Source organism: Lithobates pipiens, unplaced genomic scaffold (assembly GCF_037356315.1).
Source record: "Lithobates pipiens isolate NorthernLeopardFrog02 unplaced genomic scaffold, aLitPip1_a1.2 Scaffold_18, whole genome shotgun sequence".
NCBI classification, from domain to species: Eukaryota; Metazoa; Chordata; class Amphibia; order Anura; family Ranidae; genus Lithobates; species Lithobates pipiens.
The window spans coordinates 556,067,956-556,090,323 of NW_027507758.1; the positions used below are offsets into that span (position 1 = coordinate 556,067,956).

At 49.5% G+C, this 22,368-nt stretch overlaps 1 protein-coding gene across 1 annotated transcript in view; it reads left to right on the top strand.

Annotated features, from left to right (window-relative positions):
* The first annotated feature begins 234 nt into the window (after positions 1–234).
* LOC143988970 (24-hydroxycholesterol 7-alpha-hydroxylase-like) overlaps positions 235–22,368 on the top strand; it is a 188,846-nt gene continuing 166,712 nt past the window's right edge. Inside the window, exon 1 of the mRNA XM_077488932.1 lies at positions 235–450. Coding sequence (XP_077345058.1) covers positions 238–450 — 213 coding nt within the window. The 5' untranslated portion in view covers positions 235–237. The remainder of the gene's footprint in view (positions 451–22,368) is intronic.

The following is a 22,368-nucleotide window of genomic DNA, read 5'->3' on the forward strand; positions in this document are numbered from 1 at the left end:
TGTTCCGCCACTTACCCGCCCATAGATACGCCTCCTAACACGCCCATGTGCCCAACCCACACTTCTGATTAGTTAGTACATACCTCTCGTCCATCCCATTGGCTGGCCGGGATTTCTCTCTCTCAGGCACGCCCCGCTCCTCTGACATTCGGGAGGTCTCCACTTTGTGTGGCCCCGCCCCTCCCTGCGCTGTACTGATGTTGCTCTGTGCGGGGATGACAGGTGTATGTGGGGAGGATGGAGGAGGATCGGATGATGGAGCTGCGCTCCGCGGTGGGGATCTTGCTGGGGCTTCTGGCCGTCCTGCTGGTGGGATTCCTACTGAAAAGAACCCGGTCCAGTGGCGGGCTTCCTAATCCTCCATGTATACGGGGATGGATCCCCTGGCTGGGGGCAGCTCTACAGTTGGGGAGAGAACCCCTGGAGTTCATCCACAGATCCTGGCAGAAGGTCAGTGTCCGGCCAGTACTAATACTACATGCAGAGTATTCCTCACCTGCAGGGATGGGTATATGAGTACTAATACTAGTTATCTGACAGATCTGAGGACTGGAGTACTAATACTACATGCAGAGTATTCCTCACCTGCAGGGATGGGTATATGAGTACTGATACTAATTATCTGGCAGATCTGAGTACTGGAGTACTAATACTACATGCAGAGTATTCCTCACCTGCAGGGATGGGTATATGAGTACTGATACTAGTTATCGGACAGATCTGAGGACTGGAGTACTAATACTACATGCACAGTATTCCTCACCTGCAGGGATGGGTATATGAGTACTGATACTAATTATCTGGCAGATCTGAGTACTGGAGTACTAATACTACATGCACAGTATTCCTCACCTGCAGGGATGGGTATATGAGTACTGATACTAGTTATCTGACAGATCTGAGTACTGGAGTCCTAATACTACATGCAGAGTATTCTTCACCTGCAGGGATGGGTATATGAGTACTGATACTAGTTATCTGGCAGATCTGAGTACTGGAGTGCTAATACTACATGCACAGTATTCCTCACCTGCAGGGATGGATATATGAGTACTGATACTAGTTGTAGTCAGAGTCTGGATATTGAAAGGACATGAAACCCCCCCAACCCGGGCGACCTGAGGTGTGCCATGGTCGCCCGTGAGAGTATACTTAAAAGAGGGCATACCCTAAGAGTAAATAAATGAAAAAAATGGGAATGGGTGGGAGGGAACCCGGAAATGCAGCCGACGAGATCATAGGGGGAGAGGAGGGGATTAAGAAGCCCCACACTCCTCCTACAAATGCAGGCTAACCAATGGCCAGCCTTCTAACTTGTAGTCAGAGTCTGGATACTGAAAGGACATGAAACCCCCCCCCCCCCAACCCTGGCGACCTGAGGTGTGCCATGGTCGCTCGTGAGAGTATACTTAAAAGAGGGCAAAAAGACACGAACTAGGTATGAAAAGTGATTTTAATGAAACCATCAAGAAATAATCAACCTAACAACATGGTAAAAGCTCGTCTGACCTCAGCATGTGGATCCGGAATGTACCTAGTATAGCATGACAATTGCCAACGTCTCATGAACTTAATGACATGGGAAGGGACTCCCTGTTTGGAAGCTGCGCCAATCCTGAACGAGTGTCATGAGAACTGTTTCGGGTTGAGCCCCAACCTACCAAGCAAAATCCTAACATGGGAAATTAACTGACTGGAGGAGAGGCCCTGAGAAGGAAAGGGTAGTAATGGGATGTCGGGAGGAGCTGCAGTGAACAAGCCCATGAGCTGATCTAACACCTCCACTGGACACCAGTCAGAGTGAGATCTGTAAAACTTAATGACAAACCCCTGACCCCCCTCCCGCTGCCCTCCGGTGCTTCTACCGACTGACCGTTTCCATCGGAGAGTCGGTCACAGGATCCGCCGGCCCCAGCAAGTAATCATAGAGATTTCCGGCGGACTAGATTGTCCCCGGAGTCTCTATGATCGTTCGGACGCCGGGCGCGATGTTATGACGTCACGCCCGGCCTCGGTATTCAAATTAATGGTGCCGATCTGGCTAGGAAGCCAGGATCATTTTTTATTTTTTTTATTCTTCCCAGCCTAGAGGTGAGATATGGGGTCTTATTGACCCCATATCTCACTGTAAATATGTCCGATCATGCCATATTCCTATTACAAGGGATGTTTACATTCCTTGTAATAGGAATAAAAGTAATTTTTTTTTTTTTTTTAAGTGTAAAACTAAAAAAATAAAATAAAATTAACAATAAAATAAATAAATAAAAATAAAGCGCCCCTGTCCCCGTGAGCTCGCACACAGAAGCAAACGCATACGTAAGTCCCGCCCACATATGAAAACGGTGATCAAACCACACATGTGAGGTATCGCCGTGAAGGTTAGAGCGAGAGCAATAATTCTAGCCCTAGACCTCCTCTGTAACCCATAATATGTAACCAGTAAAAAAATTTAAACGTTGCCTATGGGGGTTTTTAAATACCAAAGTTTGGCGCCATTCCACGAGCGCGTGAAATTTTGAAGCGTGACATGTTGGGTATCTATTTACTCGGCGTATCCGCCTCTTTCACATTATGCAAAAAATTGGGCTAACTTTACTGTTTTTTTTGTTTTTTTTAAGCATGAAACAGTTTTATTTCTGAAAAAAACGTGTTCAAAAAATTGCTGCGCAAATACCATGCGAGATAAAAAGTTGCAATGAGCGCCATTGTATTCTCTAGGGTCTTTGCTAAAAAAACATATATAATGTTTGAGGGTTCTATGTACTTTTCTAGCAAAAAAATTGGGAGTTTTACATGTAGGAGAGAAATGTCAAAATTGGCCTGGATGCGAAGTGGTCACTTGAACACCTAGGGCATCTAATCCAACCTCAGCAGGGCAAATGGCGGAACTGGCATGCCCCTCCGATCTGCCTCTGGATGCTGCGAAAAGAAACGCTGAAAATCAGCCCTAGATAATGCATCAGCAGCCCCGTTAAAAACCCCGCTAATAAACTCCCCCTGGAAATGAAAACTAAATTTAAGGCCCAACCACGTCAATCTGCGCATGAATACCATAATCACGAGAGAACCTGACCTCCCCTTGTTGATGATCTCCGCCGTGGCCATGTTGTCAGTGAAGAAAATAACCGTCTGCCCAGACCAAGAGGGACCCCAAGTGCAGGCAGCGTCCACAATGGGGAAAATCTGAAATAGAGCAGACGTCCGTGAGAAACCTGGAATGTCTGCCACCTCCGGCGGCCAGGGGCCCGCAAGTCACTGGTCCCCGAAAATAGCAGAGAAGCCTACTGAAGCGGCGGCATCTGAAAAAACCCTGGGGGAAACTGACGTAGGAGCATGAATGAACAAAGAAATCCCATTCCAACCACACAAGAACCGATCCCACATGAGAAGATCGGCCCTAGCGTCAGCCCTCAACCGCACTACCGAATCTGCTTCTCGGAAGAGCAGGAGGAGGGCCAGGAGTCTAGACACAGACGACCTGCCCTGAGGAATGATCCTCATGCCAAAATTGAGCATACCCAAAAGCGACTGCAGCTCTTTTTTTTTTAGCACACCGGAGACCTGACCAACTTGTGAATGAACCTGCGGATCCTCACCAGCTTGTCCTGCGGTAAGCTAGCCATCATATGGACAGTGTCCAAAGTGATCCCCAAAACGGTAATCACTGTGGACGGTCCCTCGACCTTGTGGGTAGCCAAGGGGACATTCAGATCCCTGAATAGCTCGGTGAGAACCGCGAGATCCTTGGGTGGCTGAGCCGGGAACTCCAGCAGCAAGAATCATCCAGGTAATGAATAACCTTGCCACACCCCAACTGCGTAGACAAAATCCAATTGAGCGCAGAAGCAAAATTGTTGAAAATCCAAGGGCTACTCTTGGAGCCAAATGTAAGCTTGGTAGCGAAGTAAAACTGCCCCCGCCATTTGAAACCATGCCACTGCCAGAGTGATGGTCTGATCGGGAGGAGCTTGAAAGCGTCAGAGATGTCTGCTTTCGACAACCATGTCCTCCTGCCTGACTGCAAGATATGTTGAATGGCAGAATCCACGGATGCGTACTGCAAGGAAAACTCCTCAGATGGGATAAGAGAATTTAAACTAGGAATATGAGAAGAATGAGGAGCCGACAGATCGTAAATCAAACGATATTTATTGGAAAATTTCCCTTTTACAACGCCAATGGGGCTGACCCTCCACATACTGAACGGCGGGGACAAAAAAGGCCCAATCACAAACCCCTTAGACAGCTCATCCTGCAACAGCCGGTCCACCACACCGGCATTGTCGGCAGCAGAGACCAAATTGGCACATTCGTGAGACTGCAACGGGAGGGTGATTAAACCCGTGTGAAACCGCTCTGAAAACCCATCCACCAAGAACCGCCTGAAACCCGGGGAAGGATGATGGCACAACCAGAAATCCAACCTGGGAATATTGACCCGGCTCAGTAAAGACGCCCCAGGTGGCTTGATCGGACAAGCGGTTTTAGGATGAGCCCTAAAGCAGTTGGCACACACATGCAGCAACCTACATTGATTGTAATTACAGGTTATATAATTGAAATTGTTACAAAGCTGAGCCTTACCCAGCAAATGGATGGGCCTGCCAAGCTTGTCAAACTGCCCTGAAGGCCCAGAGGAAGGACCACTAAAACCTGACCTGTGAGCCCCAAAAACCACTGGGTGGTCCGGAAATGCAGCCGACGAGATCATAGGGGGAGAGGAGGGGATTAAGAAGCCCCACACTCCTCCTACAAATGCAGGCTAACCAATGGCCAGCCTTCTAACTTATCTCACAGGTCTGAGTACTGGAGTACTAATACTACACGCAGAGTATTCCTCACCTGCAGGGATGGGTATATGAGTACTGATACTAGTTATCTGACAGATCTGAGTACTGGAGTACCAATACAACATGCACAGTATTCCTCACCTGCAGGGATGGGTACTGCTTCTACCAGGGCCGGTTCTAGACTAATTTGTGCCCTAGGCAAGACCAGCCTCCACACAAAAAATAATTATTATTTTCAATTTTTAAAACACAGGTCACTACAGTATGGGTGAACCAGGGTCTTGGGTAGAAATGCACCTGCATATGTGGTGTCACTGAACGAATAAATGTCATTGCACTGCGCTGTAGAAGATGTTGGCACTGTATAGCCATTTATATGGGAGAGTGGGGAAGGCTCTTGCTGTCCTTGTTCATCGCCGCAGTCAGTGTTGTCACCATACTTGGCTGATGGGCACAGTACAGGAGGGCAGAGTACAGGGGGGAGAGGTCTACAGTGCAGGAGGGCAGAGTACAGGGGGGGGAGAGGGGCAGAGTACAGGGGGGAGGGGCACAGTACAGGAGGGCCGAGTATAGGGGGGGAAAGAAGCAGAGTACCAGTTATAGGTAAGGGCAATGACCCTTTTTGGTACATGGGGTGGGGGGCAGAGGAGAGGGGAACAGTATAGGAGGGCAGAGTACAAGGGGGGCAGGGACACACAGTACAGGAGGGCAGAGTACAGGGGGGAGAGGGGCACAGTGCAGGAGGACAGAGTACAAGGGGGGCAGGGGCACACAGTACATGAGGGCAGAGTATGGGGGGGAGAGTACAGGGGGGGGGCTACAGTACAGGAGGGTTGAGTTTAGGGGGGCAGAGTACCAGTTATAGGTAAGGACAGTGACCCTTTTTTGTACAGTGGGGCAGAGTACAGGGGGGCAGAGGAGAGGGGAACAGTATAGGAGGGCAGAGTACAAGGTGGGCAAGGGCACACAGTACAGGAGGGCAGAGTACGGGAGGAAAGGGGCAGAGTGCAGGGGGGAGAGGGGTACAGTGCAGGAGGGCAGAGTATAGGGGGGGAAGAGGGGCAGAGTGCAGGGGAAGCACAGTATAGGAGGGCAGAGTACCAGGTATAGGTAAGGGCAGTGGGCCTTTTTTGTACAGGAGGGCAGAGTACAGGGGGGAGAGGGGAAGAGTATAGGAGGGCAAAGTACAAGAGGGAGAGGGGCACACAGTACAGTAGGGCAGAGTACACGGGGGAGAGGGGCACAGTACAAGTTGGCAGAGTATAGGGGGGAAGAGGCACAGTACAGGAGGGTGGAGTGAATCATGAAGAATCAAAATCGCAATCTTTTTTCCTTCCCGATCTTCAAAACAGCATGTCACGATCTTTCTAACAAGTGCAGAGCGTTCTCACAGCTGGAAAAACAAAATCCAGGCAGCCTGACAAGTTTTAATACAACACCCAAATAAATGCAAACAAACTATCTTTTCATTCTTTTATCAAAGGAAAGAACTCAGCGTGTAGATGAAGGAAGTTTAACCATTTAAAGCCCAAACCTTTTCTGCCATTTGATGCTTACAAGTAAACAAATCATTATTTTATGCTAGAAAATTAATTGGAACACCCAAACATGATATATATATATATATATATATCTATCATTTTTTTTTTCTCTAGTCATCTTCCAGGATGGCACACCTGAGAGATGACTGGTCCACCTGACAGGAAACGCAATCAACAACAAGTTTAAAAGTTCCCACCCCTCCCTCAGACCCTCAGTTCTTGATTGTGTTTCCCACAGGATGGCAGCGAAACCAAGTTTTCAGTTTTTTTGTGCTTTTCTGAAGGGTCTGGGACCCTTTTTTCTCTGGAATTATTTTCCCTGGGACTCAGGCAGACAGGGTCTGTGACAGTCTCGGGCGACCTCCGAGTCTGGGGGCCGCCTGGGAGAAAGTTTTCCCTGATAGGAAGACCATTGTTCAGCCTCACGGGACAGGGGAGTTGTTCCTGGTAGTGCTGCTCCCCATTTGTGCACTTGCCTTACCTGAGAACGCCGTGTTCGTTGGTGGAGTGCGATGAGCTTCATTTTTTTTCCGCTAGGCAGCAGTGCTGGACGTGGATGGCGTGCGTTCCAGCACTACTGCGCTTGTCCTGAAGGCCCCCGGGCATCAGGCTTCCTGAATGGCGGTGGAGATCTCTCTCTCTGACGCAGTGATGACTGGACACAGGGCATGCGTTCCAGCATCACTGCGCATGACAGGAAGTCCGGCGGGAGCTTCCCGACGTCATTTCCGGGCGACGGACCTCCGAAAAATGGCGACAGTTTCAGTTATAAGAGGGTGCAGTGAAAAGCACCCAGGCAGCTCTAGTAGCAAGACTGTGCGTTCTAGAGCTACAACTGCAGCATCTCCAAGGCAAACAGGGGGAACGCTCAAGACAGCACCTGGTCCAGCGATCCTGCAGGGCAGCAAAGTCGCTATGGAGGCGGAAGGTCCGTCTGAGCAAACAGACACTGAGGTCACCACAGGGGGTGAGTGATCCAGCTGCGTATTGTAGGGGCAGTGTACTCTGAGGCAGACCCCCCTGCCCCTTTAGGACATGGGTAGCTAATTGTCTATTTTCTACTGTTTCCAGGGACTGAAGGCTCTGCCCAGGGGTCAGCCAGTAGGTCTAAAGGAAAAGCTACTTCTAAGTCCAGGCATTGTGGTTATTGTAATTCTAAACTTGCACAAGACCACAGCAAGCCCTTTTGCGATAAATGCATCTTTAAGCTCGCAGGCAAGGAGACCGCTCAGGTAGTGAAAGAGTGTCGTGCCTTGCAGTCAGAAATGCTTGCTACCCTCCAGTCTTTCCAAACTACACTAGAGAAGGGTCGGGATGAAGGCCCATCTGGTAGAGAGACCCCTCGCTCACAGGAAAACTTTTCCACGTCCTACACGGAAAGTTCCCAGGGCCAGATCTCCTTGTTGTCTGAGGTGGAGGAGGGTCAGGTCCCAGATTTTAGTACTGGGGAGGAAGATTCGGACCAGGATAGCCAGGGGGAGGCTAAGCCTGAGGGACTTTTGTTCTCAGCGGAGGACATGGAAGGCCATTTATACCTCAGAAGATATACAGGTCCCCTCTGCTCAGGTTTCAGCACAGGATAGGGTGTACAGATGCCTAGGAAGGTTACAGGCCAGAACCTTTCCTGTCCACCAGTCCCTGAAGGATATAATCCTCAGAGAATGGAAGGAACCTGAACGTAAACTTCTCAGACTAAAAGCTTGGAAGAGAAGTTGTCCATTTAAGGATGAGGAGGACGAATTTTTTTTTTAAAACCCCCCGTTTGGATGCAGCCTTAGCACAGGTGTCTAAGAGGTCTGATCTGTCCTTCGAAGACTCTGGAAGCATTCAGGACCAGATGGACAAAAAGTCTGAGACCTTACTCAAAAGGGCTTGGGAGGCAAATGCGGCGGCAATGGCGCCTGCTCTAGCCTCCGCCTGTGTAGCCAGAAATGTAGATGCCTGGCTTGGCAGGTTGATGGAACACGTCTCATGTAGTAAGGAAACGAAAGGAATTGTAGACTCGCTGGAGGTAATCAGCAGAGCTGTAGCGTATGTGGCAGATGCAGCGGTGGAGACTGTCAGAACCACGGCTAAGTCAGCAGCACTTTTAAACTCCGCCAAGAGGGCCTTATGGGTAAAAACCTGGGACGGAGATTTCACTTCCAAATCTCGCTTATGCGGGATTCCCTTTGAGGGTTCCCTGTTGTTTGGTTCAGGTCTAGATCAGGTCCTGTCCTGGTCTACCGAGAGGGGAACGAAGTTCCCTGTGAAACCCAAGAGGGAAAGGGGCAAGAGATTTTTTCAGGGCCCCCAGTCAAAGACTCATCATAAGGGGAGAAGTGACCAGAGGAAGAAGTGGAATCTCGGAAAGGGAAAGGAAAAAAGTGCAATCCTTTTTTCCGGTTCCGGAACTTCTCAGAAGGAAGCCAAATGACGCCACCGTAAAGGTAGACGCAAGGCTCTGCGGGTTCCTTTCCCAGTGGGAAAAGGTTACGCAGAGTCCATATATTTTAAGCCTCTTAAAGGAGGGGTACAGACTAGAATTCCAGAGGTTACCCCCACAGAATTTTCTTATTACTTTTCTCCCCAGGGACCCGGCCAGGGCAGAGGGACTACTGGGAAATATACAAGAGCTGGCAAAGCAAGAAGTTATTGCTCCGGTACCAGCCAGTCAGATGGCCCAGGGCTTTTACTCTCACGTGTTTGTGGTTCCAAAACCCTTGGGCAAATTTCGGTTAATAATAAATTTGAGAGGACTCAACCGTTACTTACTGTACAAGAGGTTCAGAATGGAGAGCATTTATTCAATAAGGAAACATCTTCAGGCAGGAGTCTTTATGGTCACTCTGGACCTAAAGGATGCGTACCTACACATACCCATTGCTCCCGAACACCAAAAATACCTATGCTTCGCGATTTGCATACAGCAGAAGGTAGCAGTTCAGAGCACTGCCCTTTGGGCTGGCGGCCAGCCCAAGGGTTTTCACGAAAGTTATTGCCGAAGTCTTAGCATACCTACACCTCCTGGGAATAGGTTTGATACCCTACCTGGACGATTTACTGGTCTACAATGTGGATCAGATGCAAACTTTAATAGACAGAGACATCGTGTTAGAAACTCTGGAGACCTTGGGTTGGATGGTCAGCCGGGAGAAGTCCTCACTGACACCATCTCAGTCCAAGCTGTACCTAGGCTACCTGTTAGACTCACAGGCACAGAGGGTGTTCCTACCAACAGAAAAGGTAGTGAAAGTCCAGAATGCAGTTATCGCCCTTCTCGAAATAGGAGAAGCCTCCCTGAGGTATATAATGAGACTGTTGGGTCTCATGACCTCTTGCATACCGGCAGTAACTTGGGCACAGTTCCATTCTCGGCAGCTTCAGGCCTTCCTGCTTGCCTCATGGGGAGGAAAAAGAGAAACACTGGAGAGGAGAGTGTCCCTCACAGAGGAGGTCTCTCTCTCTCTGCAGTGGTGGCTCGACTCACGCAATCTGTTGAAGGGTCGCCCCTGGTCCCAGATAGACCCATTGGTCTTAACCATGGATGCCAGCGCTTGGGGTTGGGGGGGCTCATCTGGGAGACCGGTATACCCAGGGGTCCTGGAACCGCAGCCAAGCCAGGGAGTCCTCCAATTTCAGGGAGCTTCTGGCAGTAGGCAAGGCGCTAAACTATTTCCAAGAACAGCTGCAGGGCAGAGAGGTACAGGTCCTCTCGGACAACCTGGTCACGGTCACCTACCTGAACCATCAAGGGGGGACAAGGTCAGACAGACTGAGGGAGTTAGCACAGCAGATCCTAGGGGAAGCAGAAAAGAAGGTCCTTTCGCTTTCAGCGATTCATATAAGAGGGTCGCTCAATCTTCAGGCCGATTTTCTAAGCAGACAACCCATCCTTCAGGGAGAATGGGGATTGAACAAAGAGGTCTTTGCCCTGGTGTGCAGACATTTCAGCAGGCCAGAAATAGATTTATTCGCTTTCCAGAGGAATTCGAAGGTCCACAGATTTTTCTCCCTTTACAAGGATCAAGAAGCAGAAGGGATAGACACTCTTGTACAGGTGTGGGATTTCAGGGTGGCTTATGCCTTTCCCCCACTGGTACTCATTCCCAGGGTTCTACAGAAGTTAACCCACTCACGGACAGACCTGGTGCTGATAGCACCCTGGTGACCCAAGAGGGTTTGGTTCCCCACCATTCAGAGTCTTTCAGTAACTCCCCCGCTGCATCTGCCAGTACAACGAGACCTACTCATTCAAGGTCCAGTCTTCGCCCCGACCCGGACCGTCTCTCTCTGACAGCATGGCTCTTGAGAGGGAAATACTCTGTGACAGGGGTTGTTCGGAGAGAGTGATAGACACTCTTCTCCTCAGTAGAAAAGGCGTCACCAGACAAATGTATGCAAAGGTCTGGAAAGTTTTCCCCCATTGGCTGCAGTCTAGGGAGGGGGCTCTCCAGATGATACCTACCATCCTAGACTTTCTTCAAGAGGGGGTGGACCAGGGATTGGCAGTCAGCACCCTCAAGGTCCAGGTGGCAGCCCTGTCCGTGTTTTTTGACAGGAGGCTAGGACAAGAACCCTGATAAAAAGATTTTTGTATGCCAGGGAAAGGGTAATTCCAGTTAGGTCGGTCAGTTGCCCTCCATGGGACCTATCCCTGGTGTTAGATGCCCTAACAAAAGGGGCCCTTTGAGCCGGTGGCTGAAATTCCTGTTAGACTTTTATCATTTAAGTTAGCCTTCCTTCTGGCTATTACCATGGCCTGAAGGGTGGGTGATATACAGGCCCTTTCGATTAAAGAGCCGTTTTTGCATATCCTAGAGCAGGGGTCCTCAAACTACGGCCCGCGGGCCACATACGGCCCGCAGAGCACATTTACCCAGCCCGCCGGGTGTTTTAGCCTCAGGACATCCTTGTGTTCCGAAAGAAGCTTTCGGAACACAAGGATGCCTCTGCGAAGTCCCTGCGGCCCGCGTTTACTTTAAAAACGCGGGGACCGCCGGGAGTAGGCGCACGCAGCGACGTCACTGACGTCCCATGCGTGCGCCCATGGAAACCGAAGCGGAGAAGCGGAGAAGAAAGGATGCAATGTCCTAAAGGGGGCATTGTCTACTAAAGGGGGAGCACTGTACTAAAGGGGGAGTACTGTACTAAAGGGGAGCACTGTACTAAAGGGGGCACTGTCTACTAAAGGGGGAGCACTGTCTACTAAAGGGGGGCACTGTCTACTAAAGGGGGAGGACTATACTGCCAGCCTAATGTGGGGGACTATACTGCACCTAATGTGGGGGAATGTTGCTGGTATATTGTTTTTATTGGTATTTTACTATTAGCAATTTGGAATCCCTAGGAAACAATGATGTCAATAAAGAGAAAAATTGTCTCGGAGTGTAGGATATTCAAAGAACAGTGGACTTATGATTACTTTTTCATACAGTACAAGGAAAGAGCTGTGTGTATGAATATGCCAGAATATAGTGTCTGTGTTTTTAACTATAGTCCGGCCCTCCAACGGTCTGAGGGACCGTGAACTGGCCCCCTGTTTAAAAAGTTTGAGGACCCCTGTCCTAGAGGATAGGGTAATCCTCACTCAGGATCCTCTTTATTTGCCAAAAGTAGCTTCTTTATTTCACAGAACACAGGAGATTATTCTCCCGTCTTTTTGCCAGAATCCTAAGAACAAGGAAGAGGAAAGGTTCCATCTGTTAGACGTCAGGCGCTGTCTCCTATTATACTTGGAAAGAGTGAAAGACTTTAGGAGATCCAGTTACTTATTAATCACCTTCTCAGGGAAGAGAAAGGGTCTACAAGCCTCTAAACCAATAGCTAGATGGATCAGACAAACCATATCTATAGCTTATAGGCAGGCAGGTAAACCAGTGCCAGCCCACCTTAAGGCGCATTCAACCAGATCCCTGGTGACCTCCTGGGCAGAAAGGGCAGGCGCCTCAATCGACCAGATCTGCAGGGCAGCAACATGGACGAGCCATAGGACATTTCTGAGGCACCACAGAGTGGAGCTGTTGTCCCCTCAGGACTTGGCGTTTGGCAGGAAGGTCCTACAACGGTTGTCCCGCCCTAGGGTAGGCCTGAACTTGCTTAACGTCTCGTCTTCCGTCCTGGAAGATGACTGGAGAAAATGACCAGTTACACTTACCGGTAACGGGTTTTCTAGGAAATCTTCCAGGACGGCAGGCCTACTTCCCTACCCTTGTTTTATTGGTGTGGTATATTCATTCCTCACAGAATGTTCCCTCTGATACCGGTGTGGGCTATCCTTTACCATAACTGAGGGTCTGAGGGAGGGGTGGGAACTTTTAAACTTGTTGTTGATTGGGTTTCCTGTCAGGTGGACCAGTCATCTCTCAGGTGTGCTGTCCTGGAAGATTTCCTAGAAAACCCGTTACCGGTAAGTGTAACTGGTCATTTTTTTTAGCAGAGACCCTAGAGAATAAAATGGTGGTTGTTGCAATATTTTATATCTCATCGCATTTGCTCAGCGATTTTTCAAACGCAATAAAAAAAGACACTTTAATTAATTAAAATAAAAACGACACAGTAAAGTTAGCCCAATTTTTTGTATAATGTGAAAGAAGATGTTACACTGTGAGAATCATGAGAGAATCGTGATCTTTATTCTAAGCAAAAAAAATTGTGATTCTCATTTTAGCCAGAATCGTGCAGCTGTACAGGGGGGGAGAGGGGCACAGTACAAGAGGGCAGAGTACGGGGGGGCAGAGTATGGGGGGTAAAGGGAATACAGTATGGGGGGGGGGTTATAGAGCTCTGTGACCTGGAAAGGGCATTGTATCCAGCAGTAAAGAGTCAGGCTTATATTAGTGAATATACTAATGCGCAAACCAAAATGCAATTAGGGCTGGGTTCACACTGAAGCAATGCGGGAACGCCGCAAATCCGTGGCGGGTTCCCGCATCGCATGCCTCCCGGCAGCAGTTCACACTGCCCTATGCGAACTGCTGGGAGTGTCAGTGAAACGTTAATGACACCCCCAGATCAGTTCGCATATCGCAGTGCGATCCGCAAACTCGGACAGGAATCGGATCGCATGGTGTGAACACCCATGCGATTCGATTCTGCTGCGGACCAAAAAAAGGGTCCTGTGCGAGTTTTTGGCGGGCGCGATGCGAATTCAGCCATACTATCTGTATGGCTGAACTCGCATCGCACAGAGCTCAGATGTGATTTGCACTGCAGTGCGGTGCGAATCACATCCGGTTCTCCTAGCCGCAGCAGTGTGAACCCAGCCTTAAGCTTAGTCGCTGCCAACATGAAAGGGTGTTCCCACACAGTGATAATTAACCACTTGCTTACTGGGCACTTAAACACCCTTCCTGCCCAGACCAATTTTCAGCTTTCGGTGCTCTCACACTTTGAACGACAATTACTCAGTCATGTAACACTGTACCCAAATGAATTTTGTGTCTTTTTCTTCCCCACAAATAGAGCTTTCTTTTGGTGGTATTTGACCACCTCTGAGTTTTTTATTTTTTGCGCTATAAATTAAAAAAGACCGAAAATTTGGAAAAAAAACACATTTTTCTTAGTTTATGTGATAAAATTTTGCAAATTATTAATTTTTTTTCATACATTTTGCCCACAATTTATACTGCTACATATCTTTGGTAAAAAATAACCCAAATTAGTGGATATTATTTGGTCTTTGTGAAAGTTAGAGAGTCCACAAGCTGTGGTGCGAATCATAAAAAATTGATCACACCTGATGTACTGGTGGCATATCTAATTTCTTGCGACCAGAACAAGCCAGGAAAGTACAAATACCCCCCAAATGACCCCTTTTTTGAAAGTAGACATTTCAAGGTATTTACTAAGCTGCATGGTGAGGTTTTTGATGTTGTCATCTTTTTCCCACAATTCTTTGCAAAATGAAGATTTTTTTTTTTCTCACCAAATTTTCAATGTAATAAGTTATTTCTCTCACATGGCATGTGTATACCACAAATGACACCCCAAAATATGTTCTGCTACTCCTTCTGAGTATTACGATACCAAATGTGTGAGACTTTTACACAGCCTGGCCACATACAGAGGCCCAATATTGAAATAGCACCATCAGGCGTTCTAGGAGCATAAATTACACATCTCATTTCTCAACCACCTATTACATTTTTGAAGGCCCTGGAGCACCAGGACAATGGAAATGCCCACAAAGTGACCCCATTTTGGAAAGCTAACACCCCAACATATAATCTATGAGGCATAATAAGTCTTTTGAATGGTTAATTTTTTTCCAGAAGTTTTGGGAAAATGTGGAAAAAAAATGAAACCACTTTTTTTTACGCAAAGTTGTCCATTTATAAGATATTTCCAACACATAGCATGTACATAGCAAAAATGATACCCCAAAATACGTTCTGCTACTCCTCCTGAGTATGGCAATACCAAATGTGTGAGACTTTTACATAGCTTGGCCACATACAGAGGCCCAACATGCAAGGAACACTATCAGGTGTTCCAGGGAGACATAGCATGCACATACCAAGAATTACACCCCAAAATACATTCTGCTGAGAAAAGAGTAAACAAAAGATTACCTGTGGTTTTAGCAGCGCAGTTGTCCACAGGATGATAGCACTGGTCCAGGCAGCAAGCAGGGATTTGGTCAGCAAAAGTGAACACAATTTTCCAGGCAACAGGCAGGTATACTGTCCATAGTCAATATAGGCAGCAGGCAGGGATACTGTCCATATACAGTCCAAGGTCAGTGCAGGCAGAGATTGTCAGCAGTGCCAAAATATTGGTCCTGGTAGTAGGCAGGAACATGGTCCATCCATGTGGTGTGGTCAGTTCATGCGACAGGCAGAGGCATGATGGTATAGGTCCTACAGGCAGCAGGCAGAAGTAGGGCCTCGTTCAGGACAGAATGGGGATGGGGTAGAGGCTTCTACCACCCAAATCTCTTTGAAGCCTCCGAGTCTCCAGACCCTAATCTAGGAATGAGAAAACAAATGAAATTGTCTTCTTCATCCAAAAAAACTATTCTGGAGCCCCTCACATATGTGAGACCCCTGTTATGAATCCCACTAGTCCACTGAGAGGGTACAAGATCAGTCCAAGAGGCAGGCAAGAGGCATGGTCAAACAGTCCAGGGTCAGTTCCAGATCAGGCAGAGGTATGTACAGAATCGGTAGGCAGAAGCGTGGTCGAATAACAGTCCAGGGTCAGTTCCAGATCAGGCAGAGGCATAAACAGAATCAGTAGGCAGAAGCGTGGTCGAATAACAAGCCAGGGTCAGTTACAGAGCAAGCAGAGGCATAAGGGGTGTGAAGGTAAATGGCAGGAAGTGAGGGTTATGGTTACCATACTTCACTAATAATTCACTGAAGTATGGTAACGGCGGAAACAGTCACCTATGCAGAGGCCTGGTTGGGAAGGGCATTGGGCACAATGATAAGTGGTGTCTCTTCTCCATCCTCGTTTGCTGCACACCCGACATTTTTTCTGATGTCTTCAGCCTGTTGGTCTGGGAGGGATTTTATCAGGAAAGTGGCATTCAGAGAGTCTGCTAATTACATCGGATCGAATGTTTTCTGGTGGGCCGTTGGGGTATAGAAGGGCAGTGACAATTTCCTCCTGGTAGCCAAGGAAGGGTATGGGTCTTTCTGTGGATTTATGATAGATTACATACGTGTTGTATATGGCCAAATTAAAGAAATAAATTGAAATTTTTTTTATACCACTTGTATGTTCTTCTTGTGGCAAGGTAGGGTTCGAGCATCTGGTCGTTCAAGACGACACCCCCCATGAACATGTTGGTTTTTGTATTGGGCCATTCCTCCTGGTGATCTCAACAAAAGTGTTGTTGTGCATCGAAGAAAGCATGTACACATCCCTTCTGTCCCTCCACTTCACAGCCAAAATTTCCTTGTTCCGTAAACTCGCCGCTTCGCCTTTTCTTAACCTTTTGTTGACGAGGCTTTGAGGAAAGCCCTTCCGGTTCGTCTTTACAGTGCCACATGCTGGAGTTTGCTTTCTATGGAGGTTGCGGAACAGGGGTAAACTTGTGTAAAAATTATCCACATAGAGATGGTAGCCTTTCTCCAAGAGTGGGTTTATGAGTTCCCAAACAACTTTCCCACTTGATCCGATGTATTCGGGCAATTAGGGGGATGTAGCTGGGTGTCCTTCCCTTCGTATACCATGAAGGAATATGTATACCCTGTGGCTCAATCACACAATTTATACGTTTTCACCCCATAGCAGGCCCTTTTGGAGGGAATAAATTGTTTTAGGCCCAGCCTGCCAGAAAATTTGATCAGGGACTCTTCCACACATATGTGTTGGTCTGGAGTAAACAACTGGGGGGAAGATCTCAGAAAAATAATTTATTAGCGGCCGAATTTTGTAAAGTTTATCAAAATTTGGGTCATTCCGGGGAAGGTACTGGGTATTGTCGTTAAAGTGTAGGAATCTCATTATCATGAGATATCTGGTCCGGGGCATTATTGAGGAAAAGATGGGCATGTGATATTTTTTATTGTTTAGTCCCATACAAAATGTGAGGCCTAAATTTTTTTTTAAATTCCTCCACTGTTAGGGCTCTCCACTCATAGGGACGGGCATAAGAGGACGTTGGGTTGCTTTCAATAAATTGTTGGGCATATAGGTTGGACTGGACCACAATCGATTCAAGCATGTCCTCTGTAAAAATTAAATGGAAAAAGTCCATCAGGGAAAAATTGTGTGTGTCCACCTGGACTCCTGGGTTGGCAGTGTAAGGGGGAACGTTAGCTTCTCCTGAGTTAGGAGGAAGCCACAAGGGGTTCTGGAGGGAATAGGGAAGGCTGGCATGGGGCCTAACCCTTTGGGGCCGAGTTGACACACTGGTACTTGGCCTTTGCCGAGGTACTGTGGTGCCGGTGGATGGCACTGCGTTGCTGGTGGATGGCTCTGCCGTGCTGGTAGATGGTACCGGTACGCCTTCGTCTGACGGGCGGACTATCATCTTCCTCCTCTGAGGCTGTCATTGTACCGCTGCTGAGGACAGGCTTGTAGTCCACGTCAGACTCACAATCTGAATATGAGGAGGAATCCAAAGCGGAGACCTCCCCGTTGCTCTTGTCGGCTGCAAGAATATCATATGCCTCCTCGGCTGAATATAATCTTTGTGACATTTTTATTGATCACAAATGGCACTGACAAGCGACGCTCATCTGGCAGATTGCGCTGACAGATGGGACTGACAGATGGGGCTGGCAGACGGCGCTGACAGGTGGCGCTGGCAGATGGCACTGGGGCTGACTGTATTTCATACACTGTATCGCTTTACTACTCACAGATCCTCTCTCTCCTCACACGCTGTCTCTGTGTGAGGAGAGAGAGACAGTGCAATGGGAGATGATCTCATATGTTTACATTTGAGATCATCTCCCATTGGCAGCTGCGATCGCACTGTAAACGGCCACTTTGATTGGCCGTTCACAGCGATCTGTGTTTGCCTGTCTCCGGGAGACACGGCGAACACAAAACTTCCCCGATGCGCGCCCACGGCGGCGCGCATTGCGGAAGTAAACACAAGGACGTCCAGGGGCGGCCACCCGGACGAAAGCGCCCGCTCTACGGCCGTCATTCAGCTATAGGGCGGGTGGGAACCGGTTAAATAAAAGTATATGTGGCGCTCACTCAATAATATCTTAAAGGGGTTGTAAACCCTTATGTTTTTTCCCCTTCTGACAGTGACCGCCCCCCCCAGCCCCCTGTTTTACTTACCTGAGCCCCATATTTCCCTCGGCAGAGATGTGCTGTCCCTCCGCGAGAGCCGCTGAGGGACCTCAGAAGATGATCGGAGCCACTCTGTGCAAAACTAGGTGCACAGTGGAAGTAAGTATGACATGTTTGTTATTTTAAATAACAAAAAAATAAGGCTTACAATCACTTTAATGCATCCTATGCATTAAGGTGAAAACACTTCTGACACTGACCGCCCCCCCAGCCCCCCATTTTACTCACCTGAGCCTTTTTGTTCCCAGGCAGAGACACACTCTACCTCTCTGCTCCAGTGGTGGCTGGTGAAGTTTTAGGATGGGGGGTGCTAGACACCACCCCTCCTTTTTGATCCCTCCCACTTCTCATAAGCCCCACCCCTTGTAGGATCCACACACTCCATCCCCTGTATTCCACTTGCTTTCACCCATAGTATCAGGAGTATTTAGCGCAGCACCACAGGACAGAATATACAGCCCCCAGCACCACAGGACAGAGTATACAGCCCCCAGCACCACAGGACAGAGTATACAGCCCCCAGAACCACAGGACAGAGTATACAGCCCCCAGCACCACAAGACAGAGTATACAGCCCCCAGCACCACAGGACAGAGTATACAGCCCCCAGCACCACAGGACAGAGTATACAGCCCCCAGCACCACAGGACAGAGTATACAGCCCCCAGCACCACAGGACAGAGTATACAGCCCCCAGCACCACAGGACAGAGTATACAGCCCCCAGCACCCCAGGACAGAGTATACAGCCCCCAGCACCCCAGGACAGAGTATGCAGCCCCCAGCACCACAGGACAGAGGATACACAGCCCCCAGCACCACAGGACAGAGGATACACAGCCCCCAGCACCACAGGACAGAGGATACACAGCCCCCAGCACCACAGGACAGAGGATACACAGCCCCCAGCCTCGCAGGACAGAGGATACACAGCCCCAGCCTCGCAGGACAGAGGATACACAGCCCCAGCCTCGCAGGACAGAGGATACACAGCCCCAGCCTCGCAGGACAGAGGATACACAGCCCCAGCCTCGCAGGACAGAGGATACACAGCCCCAGCCTCGCAGGACAGAGGATACACAGCCCCAGCCTCGCAGGACAGAGGATACACAGCCCCAGCCTCGCAGGACAGAGGATACACAGCCCCAGCCTCGCAGGACAGAGGATACACAGCCCCAGCCTCGCAGGACAGAGGATACACAGCCCCAGCCTCGCAGGACAGAGCATACACAGCCCCAGCCTCGCAGGACAGAGCATACACAGCCCCAGCCTCACAGGACAGAGCATACACAGCCCCAGCCTCACAGGACAGAGCATACACAGCCCCAGCCTCACAGGACAGAGCAGACACAGCCCCAGCCTCACAGAACAGCAGACACAGCTCCAGCCTCACAGGACAGAGCAGACACAGCCCCAGCCTCACAGGACAGAGCAGACACAGCCCCAGCCTCACAGGACAGAGCAGACACAGCCCCAGCCTCACAGGACAGAGCAGACACAGCCCCAGCCTCACAGGACAGAGCAGACACAGCCCCAGCCTTACAGGACAGAGCATACACAGCCCCAGCCTCACAGGACAGAGCAGACACAGCCCCAGCCTCACAGGACAGAGCATACACAGCCCCAGCCTCACAGGACAGAGCATAGAGCCCCCAGCACCACAGGACAGAGCATAGAGCCCCCAGCCTCACAGGACAGAGCATAGAGCCCCCAGCCTCACAGGACAGAGCATAGAGCCCCCAGCCTCACAGGACAGAGTATACAGCCCCCAGCCTCACAGGACAGAGTATACAGCCCCCAGCCTCACAGGACAGAGTATACAGCCCCCAGCCTCACAGGACAGAGCATACAGCCCCCAGCCTCACAGGACAGAGAATACAGCCCCCAGCCTCACAGGACAGAGTATACAGCCCCCAGCCTCACAGGCCAGAGTATACAGCCCCAGCCTCACAGGACAGAGTACATATCTCCCAACTTTAGAAAGAGGGACACTTGAGGCTGAGGCATGCGGCACGTCACACCAAAAAGTTGGTGTGGCCAGACTGTTAACAGTGAATGGGGCTTAAGGAGCATGGTTAAACAAAACACATCCTCCTTACCCCAGTCCCTCTCCCCATCATTACACAGGCTCAACACTACGCCCCATTGTTACACAGGACCCCCTCCCTTACACTAAACCCATCATTAAACACAGGTTATTTGTATTATTTGTTTAGGGTGGGGAGGCAGGGAGGGGGTTATTGTTTAGAGTGGAGAGGCATGAAGGGATTTATTATTATTTAGGATGGAGAGGTGGGGAGGAGGTTATTGTTTAGGGTGGTGAGGTGGGGAGGAGATTATTGTTTTAAGGTGGAGAGGTGGGTTATTGTTTAGGGTGGAGAGCTGGGTTATTGTTTAGGGTGGACATACAGGGAGGAGGTTATTGTTTAGGGTGGACAGGCAGGGAGGGGGTTATTGTTTAAGGGGCGGAGAGGTGGGGAGGTGGTTATTGTTTAGGGGGAGAGATGGGTTATTGTTTAGGTTGGAGGGGGGAGGTTATTGTTTAGGGTGGAGGTTATAGTTTAGGGTGGAGGTTATAGTTTAGGGTGGAGAGGTGGGAAGGAGGTTATTGTTTAGGGTGGAAAGGTGGGAAGGGGGTTATTGTTTAGGGTGGAGGGGCATTGAGGCTGGCGAGACGGGGGTTTGTTTAGGGTGGGGGGGGCAGGGAGAGGGGTTTATTTCTGGTGGAGGGGCAGAGATGGGGGTTTGTTTAGGGGGGAGGGGCAGGGTGGGGGTGGTTTTAGGGTGGAGAGGCGGGGGGGGAGTATTTGGGGCTTGGGAACCCCACAGCTACCATTCACTGCCCTCCCCCCTCCATGAAGTTCTTTGGCAGCTGAGAAAGTAATCAGATGTGGGGGAAGGGGGAGCCAGTTTAACGAGAGTACACACCGGGTGGAGTAGTCACTCTGTAGCCGCCCTGCAGAGGAGTCTGAGGACTCGGGCGAAGCATATTGCCGGGAGGGAGAGACATGCCATTGAAAACAGCAAAAACAGAGAATTGCAGCAGCCAGGTGCAGTGCAGTGAGAGAGATCACCTCCAATCCCTGCACTCACCTTCTGCTCTGGTACACTCTGCTTGGGCTCAGCATGGCCAGCTCTGCACCCACATGCCGCATCTGTGATCTGCTCCCCGCCTCACATCACAGGGTCCCGGGTTGCAGTCAAGTAGTCTCCGCGGTGTCCGCACTCCACTCTGACTCCAGGAAAACTGGAAGTGACGCTGTAGTGATGAAAAAGTACCACGCCATCGCCCTCCGGTCCCAGCCAACAAAATAAATGGACAAGAGTCAGGGAAAAATCACTGGAGAGTAGTGGGAGCAGGGCTGGGACAAGGGGTGGGCAGGAGGGACGGCTGCCCCTGGCGCAATGGTTTATTACAGGGGTAGGGGGCACCCTGACCCTAAGGGAAAGGGGGGTGCAATTTGGCGTCTTTGCCCTGGGCGCTGGATGACCTTGTCCCGGCGCTGAGTGGGAGTGTTTGTGGGCGCATCACTTGTGCCCTGAACATACCCTAAAAATGGGCTGATTGCAAGCTGGGAAGCTCCTCATAGACCGTCGTGTATCCGGCACCTGGTCACTCTTAAAGTGACTTTTTTTTTGCCAAAAGTTTGGGGGGGGGGGGGCTGGGGGCGGTGCCCGACCGCTCTCTATGGACAGGCCTCCACTGCTCTGCTTGTTGTCTAGGCTCTTCATTGGCTAGATTGATAGCAGCACAGCCATTGCCTCCAGCTGCTGTCAATCAAATCCAATGACTCGAGGGGCGGGACTGAGTCCTGCTTTCTGTGTGAATACACGCAAAAGCAGGACGCGGGAGTGCACCCACATGGGTGTACACCAAAGAGAGCGCTTCTCTTATGTGGACATCCAATGTGGAGAGAACTACCAGCGCCTCTGGGGAACCCCAGAAGAGGTGGACCCAGGGCCACTCTGTGCAAAACGAACTGCACAGTGGAGGTAAGTATGACTTGTTTGTTTTTTAAGAAAAAAAAGAGGGTTTACAACCCCTTTTAATAAATAATCTTCAATTAATAAAGTACAAAATAAAAAAGTGACAGTGCATTAAGTGTCCAATAACCTGATCTTCATACACCGTAAGGTGCTGTAGTATTAGAAGTGACTGCAATATACTGTATAACAAAGGTCCTCAATCAGAGAAAGTTCATAAATAAAGGTGCTTGTGTGAAGAAAAATACAAATTAATTCAGATCATAAACAACTTCCACCATCAGACGGCACTCTAAGCATGCCCATTCCAAA